General features: G+C 33.0%; 1 protein-coding gene across 1 annotated transcript in view; it reads left to right on the top strand.

The window, feature by feature from the left end:
• Positions 1-7,103, top strand: part of KIFAP3 (kinesin-associated protein 3) — a 209,250-nt gene that overhangs the window by 55,008 nt on the left and 147,139 nt on the right. The window contains exon 8 of the mRNA XM_012657714.1: positions 4,937-5,099. Within this exon, the coding sequence (XP_012513168.1) occupies positions 4,937-5,099 (163 nt within the window). The remainder of the gene's footprint in view (positions 1-4,936; positions 5,100-7,103) is intronic.

The raw sequence follows: 7,103 nt of genomic DNA, 5'->3' as shown, positions 1-7,103 counted from the left end.
AATTCTTCCAGCACCATTTATTGTTGAAAGACTCTTTTCTCTATTGAACTGCTTTTGCACCTTATTGAAATTGCCTTTGCACCTTTGTTGAAAATCAGTTGGCCATATATGTGTGCTTCTATTTCTGGACTCTTTTTTTTTTTTTTTTTTATGTTTTGGTAGATGTCAAATAAATTTTATTTATCACTATCCCTAGCTTCCTAGGCCAGCTCTGCCCTTCCCAGTAGCAATGCGTGAGTCAAAATTACTGATTTCTCGTTTCTTTTTTTTCCTATGCAGACTTTTTTTTTTAATTGTTGTGGGTACATAATAGTTATATATCTTAATAGGATGCAGGCATACAATGTGAATTAATCAAATTAGGGTAATTGGGATATCCATCACCTCAGGCATTTAATGTTTTTTTTGTGTTAGGAACATTCCAATTCCATTCTTTGAGTTATTTTAAAGTATGCCTTAACTTACTGTTGATTACAGTCGCTTTGCCATGCTATCAAATATTGTTCGTTCTATCTAACCATCTAATTATATTTTTTTACCCATTAACCATCCCTACTTTATTTCCCACCCCCCACTACTCTTCCCAGGCTTTGGTAACCATCATTCTACTCTGTCTCCATGAAATCAGTTATTTTTAATATTTAGCTCCTACATATGAGTGAGAATATGAAAGATTGGTCTTTCTGTACTTGGCTTATTTCACTTAACATAATATTCTCCAGTTCCACCCATGTTGTTGCAAATAGCAAGATTTCATTCTCTTTGTGGCTATAGAATATTACATTGCATATATGTACCAAATTTCTTTATCTATTCATCCATCGATGGACACTTAGGTTGATTCCAAATCTTGGCTATTGTGAAAATGCACTCGGTCTTCTATTCCGTTAGTCTATGTGTCTGTGCTTTCATCAGTACCTCTTTCTTTTTCTTGATGATTTTAGCTTCATAGTAAGTCTTGAAATGAGGGAGTGTGGTGCCTCTAATGTTGTTATTCTTTTTCAGAATTACTCTGACAATTCTATATTCTTTATCTTTTCATATGCATTTTAGAATCAACTAGTTTTTATCTTTTAAAATTTTTGGAATCCTGATTGGGATTGCATTGAAAATATTGGGGGGAGTCAATATATTAATATTTAACCATATTGGATTTCCTAACCCGTGAACATGGTGTACCTCTCCATTTATTTAGGTATTACTTGATTTATTCCATCATTTTGCAGTTTTTGGCATATATATTTTGCACATATTCTTTAGATTTATACCTAAATGTGTTACCATTATAAATGATAGTTTAAAAAATTATTAGTTCTCTATTTTGGATTGACAGTTTATAGAAATACATTGATTTTTTTATATTAACCTAATGTCCTGTGATCTTTCTAAACTCATTTTTTAGTTGTAGTGCCTCTTTTATAGATTCTTAGGGATTTTCTAAGTATATAATGATATTATGTACCAATAGAAAGTTTTATTTCTTCCTTTCTAATCTATGAGCTTTTCATTTTTTTCCTCCCCTTATTGCACTGGGTAGGCCCTCTACTATGATGTTGAAAAGGAATGGTGTAAGTGGACATCCCTGACCTTGTTATTGATCTTGGGAGGAAAACAATGTTTTTCACTATTAAGTATGATATTAGTTGTAGGTTTTTTGTAGATACTCTCTGTCAGTTTAAGGAAGTTCTTACGTTTCTAATTTGCTGAGACTTTTCATCATGATTGAATGTTGGATTTTGTCAAAGCCTTTTATTCATCTATTACTCAGATGATCATATGGGTTTTTCTTCTTTAGCACATTAATTGCCATGTGAGTTATATTTAACTCACGCTAGTTTTGAGCCCAGGGTCTCATGAAGCAAAACCTGGGCAAAACCTTGCAGTTGGTTTGTGAAAATCTTACTTGCGGGTGTTCTTATTGTTACAATTAATATTGACAATTTAATTCTAAAAACATGGATTAAATGAATAGAAGTCGATAACAAATTTTTCATTAAATTAGAAAGGATCATTTTGTTTTCAAAGTTTTTATTCTATTTTTGTAATAAAACACCATGGCCCAGGAAAAAAAATTTTTTTTCTAGTATGGCAGTCATTGCGTTAGACCGTTGTGATATAGTGAATTACACTGATTGACTTTTGAATGTTGAACCAACCACTCTTGAATTCAGGAGATAAATACCACTTGGTCATGATGTATTGCTCTTTTAAACATATATTAAATACCTAGATTTTATTAGCTAATTATTGGTGAGGGTTTTTATGTTTATGAGGCATTATTGGTTTATAGTTTTCTTCTAATGTCATGGTCTAGTTTTATTATTAGAGTAACTGTGTCCTCATAGAATGAGTTAGGAAGCATTCTCTCTTTAATTTTTCTGGAAGGGTTTGTGTAGAATTGGTATTATTTCTACTTAAGTGTTTAATAGAATTCACCAGTAAAATGTCATTTATGCCTGGAATTTTCTTTCTGTGAATTTCTTTAATAGATATAGGACTATTCAGCTTATTTCTTCTTGAGTGGTAGCTTTATAGTTTATGTCTTTCAATGAATTTATCTACTTCATCTATATTGCTGAATATATGGGCATAAAATTTGTGGTACTGTTTCCTTTTTAATTTCTTTAAAATGTCTGAAGGTCTGAAGTGATTTTTTTTCTGTTTTATTTCTGATATTGGTTATTTTTTCTACATTAGTGTTTTATGAATTGTATTGATATATTGTAAGAATCAGCTTTTGGTTTCATTTTTGGAAGTCTTTGGAGGTGGAATTGTACTCTATAATGAAGATATCTAGGGTATGGCTGCTTTGTAGCTATCAAATATAGATAGAAGTCTGAAGGAAAAATTAGGTATTGGTTTGTCAGTTTAGCATTATAAAAAAAAATTTTATGTTCATTCCTTGGCATGGAATGAAAGGAAAAAGATATATCAAGGGCTCAATTGTTAATGTCATTTTATGAGGTCAGTTAAAGATTGCAATAAAGATATGAAAAGGACAGTATAAATAAATGTTTTAAATTTCCACTGAAAGAAAAAGTAGAGTGAGATCATTCATAAATCCTTTGGTGTAATGATCAAAAAATATGAACTTATTTAGAAATTCTCTCCTCTTTGCCATTGCTTTGTAACTAGAAAGACACGAGATGTTTTTATAACCAAATTTTTCTGATTGCTACCTTAGAAAATCAGGGCTGGGTGCATTGGCCTATGCCTGTAATTCTAGCACTTTGAGAGGCCAAGGCAGGAGGATCGCTTGAGGCCAGGAGTTTGAGAGCAGCCTGAGCAACATAGCAAGACTCTATCTCTACAAAAAATAAGAAAAATTAGCCTGGTGTGGTGGTACACACCTGTCGTCCCTGTTACTTGGGAGACTGAGGCAGGAGGATTGCTTGAGCCCAGGAGTTGGAGGTTGCAGTGAGCTATGATCGTGCCACTGTACTCTAGCACAGGTGACAAAGTGAGACCCTGTCTCAATTAAAAAAAAAAAAGAATGCAGCACTCGAAAACAAGCTTTCTTGATGTGATTTCATAGTCTTCTAGAGCAAAGGTCAACAAACTTTTTCTTTAAAGGGCCAGGTAGTCAATATTTTAGGCTTTACAGGTTATATGGTCTCTGTAGCAACTACTCAACTCTGCTATTGTAGCATAAAAGCAGCCATAGACAATCTGTAAGCAAATGGGTATGACTGTGTTCTAATAAATATTTATTTATGAAAACTGAAATTTGAATTTAATATAATTTTTATGTATTGTGACGTATCATTCTTCATTTGATTTTTTTTCCAACCATTTAAAAATGTAAAAGCCAAAAACCATTCTTAGCACACAGGTTGAATGAAAATAGATGGCAGGCCAGATTAGGCCCACTAGCCATGTTTTACTGATTGCTGTCCTAAAGTTTCAACTATTGCTTATAGCCTAGTTTCTGTCCTGAGTCTTACATACTTTCCCAATATCCACTAAATATCCCTTCAAACATAACAAAAATTAAAATAATTTTTGCCCTCCATGTCCTAAAGTCCTAGACCTTTTTATCCATTTACCACTTTTAGTTAATGGCACCTACATCTGCTTATTGACTATATAGAAATGGGTCCTGAGACTGCCATTCTTGAATAGGCCTTCTTATAAGGTTGGCCGTTGGCTGTGTCTGGGAATTTGGATTTCAGGGGTGTTCCTAGCCTAGGAACTAGTGTGACCATGTCATTCCCTGGACTTAAAATCATTAAAGATACACTAGTAGTTGTAGAATAATGTTAAACTTCTTAACACAGCGTTAAAAGCCTTTATGATTTTTCTAAGGTTTGTCTTTATGAGCTTCTGCCTATCCTCAACATATACTCTATTCTGTGATCATACCGAAGCATCTGCAATTCCCTAAACAAGCTCTTTTATTCCTAAATGCTTACCCACTGGCTTCTTCCTCAACCTGGATTGACGTTGCCTTTCTTAACCAGAGAACAAATTGATACTCTTTTTAAGACTTTAGTCCTAATTTAAAGTCTTACTAGTTCCCTCCATGTTGCTTCCACAGCACTTTGTGCATTCAGTTTTATTCACATTGCATTTTCATTATTGGTTACATTTGTCTACCCTATTTTTAGACTGAGAAATCCTTGAAGGTCAAGATTAGACCTTGTTTGATCTAGAGAGGGCATGGTACTTAGTAGGTGGTGTTTAATAATGCACAGTGGTTTCAAGGGACAAGTAATCTGTCTTCTGATTGATGAAATTAAATGAAGGAAGGAGGGGATAATGTGGAAGTACATATTTGATTTCAGGAAAGTTTACAGATTGAAACTGGAGTATAAGATTAACACATAATTACTTATAAAATATATATTAGGGTAAAAACAAAGGAAAATAATTATTTGTATTTTTTGTCTTATTTTGCAAGAGAACTTCACCACATCTATATTATTATTTTACATAGGTGGGAATGGATATTGTTGAGAAACTGGTAAAAATGATACCCTGTGAGCATGAAGATCTACTGAATATCACCCTCCGGCTTTTACTAAACCTGTCCTTTGACACAGGCCTGAGGAACAAGATGGTACAAGTTGGTCTGCTTCCCAAACTCACTGCACTCCTAGGTATGCTTTTTAAAAATTAATGTCAGTGTTGCTTGGTATTTCCAACATCATTGGAAAATTGAGCTCTGTGTTGAAAAGGCCTCCTGAAGAAAAAAACATTATATATATGTTCTTTGGGAACTAAATAATAAAAATAAGCAGAATACATGAAAAATGATCTGTGCCAGGATTTCCATGGTGCTGTAGAATGAAATAGAATAGAAACGTTTAACTCTTTGATTAATTTACTCATACTGAACCATAATGGAAGTAAGGAAGCTCTGGAAAGTGAGGAAGCAGGGAAGCAAGAAGGAAAAAATATTTTCTCTTCGTCTTTTTAAAAAGCAGGTATCATTTAAGTTCTTACATTCTGCCATACTTTTAAAGTACTACTTAGGAATAAACAAATTTGTGGAAACTTTTTGTCATTAATTTAAGAAGAATATTTTGTATATCATGAGTTAGAATATGTCACATTGGAGGATTCAGTTTATAATAAGTTATTTTGTTTTAGCTACTAGTAAGATATCTATCTATAGCAAGAGTAGCCTCAAGAGTTAACATTCTCCCAAGGTAATGCTCCCAAGGTAATGCTAACCTTCTTAGCAGAGCATTAAAAATCCTTTACACTCTATCCAGTATCTATCTTTATGGGCTCCTACCCCTCCCCAGCATATGCTTTGCACTGTGGCCATTCTGAAGCACTTGCAGGTCCCTAAACAAGCTCTTGTCTACCCGTCCTACGTGCTTTGTTCCTCTACCTGCAATGCTATTGCCTTTCTTAACCAGAAAGCAAATTCTCATCTTTTAACTCTTTGTTCCTTCGTTTCAATATTGTAGTTTCATTCCTTTTTGCAGCTTTCTCCATATATTCAAATATTGCGAATATGTTGTTACAAATTTTGGAAGTTACTCTATTCAGGAGCAATTTCAAAAAATTGCTTTTGGAGAACCAAAGCATGCAGATATTTAAGGAGGAAAAAGGAAAACATAAAAGTAAATTGGCCTTGAATTTAATTCATGTGACCATTTATTATAAATCTAACATAATTGTGTGTTAAATACTAGGTCAAATTCTCAGTGTATGAAGATGAATAAGTTATGCTCATTGTTATGAAGGAATTTATAGTCTGTATGGTTTGCTCAGTATCCAATAACCTGCTTTTATGACATATTTGCCTTGTAACATATGATGAAACAACTGATTTAAAAGAGATTTTTAGGAAATTACTCACATGATACTCATTTCATAATTTGTTAAAAAGTAGTTAATTTGGGGATATAAGATATAATATCCAATATGTAAATTACTACTTCTTTCATCTCCTCTAGTGCTCAATTTCTAGAGTTAGGCTGTTTTATTAGAATTGTGACTCTGTTTATTTCTAACCATGTGTCCTTGGGCAAGTTACCCAAATTCTTTGTGATGTGGTTTCCTCATGTCTAAAATGGCGATAATAACTATATTTCACTTAGAGTTCTTTTGAAGATAAATGAGGTATTGCACACCAAGTGATTAGAACAGTTCCTGACACATACTATTTTCTTAATAAATGTTAGCTATTAGTATCATTTTTCTTATAAACATCATTTAGTATGAAGAAGACATTCTGTAAGTGTTGCTGACTTATCTTTCTCTGAATACAAATACGATGCTCATAGATATTATATCTTTGTTGACAAATTAGGTAGCTTTATTTATTTTTATTTATACTTCTCTGTATATGCTGTTCAATTCAATTTAATTCAGTAGAATGTTGATAATCTACTATGGAAAAGTACAGTGCTGAGCACTACAGAGAAATGTTTTTCAACCTATAGATATACTGGGATTCAAAAGAGAGAATGTTTTCATATTGGTACTTTGTAGATAAGGTACCATTTGAAATGGACATTGAAAAAATAGTCATTTTAACAGGGTAATATCTATGAAAGAATAAGAACTGAGGCTGTAGAAAGTATTTTGGATGAAGTGAACAACATTACCTAAGGCATGGATAGAGCTAGGCCAGTATGAGGAACAAT

Source organism: Propithecus coquereli, unplaced genomic scaffold, assembly GCF_000956105.1.
Source record: "Propithecus coquereli isolate 6110/MARCELLA unplaced genomic scaffold, Pcoq_1.0 Scaffold56, whole genome shotgun sequence".
Lineage (NCBI taxonomy): Eukaryota > Metazoa > Chordata > Mammalia > Primates > Indriidae > Propithecus > Propithecus coquereli.
Note: the sequence above shows the minus strand (reverse complement) of the source record. Positions and strands in the feature narration are given on the sequence as shown.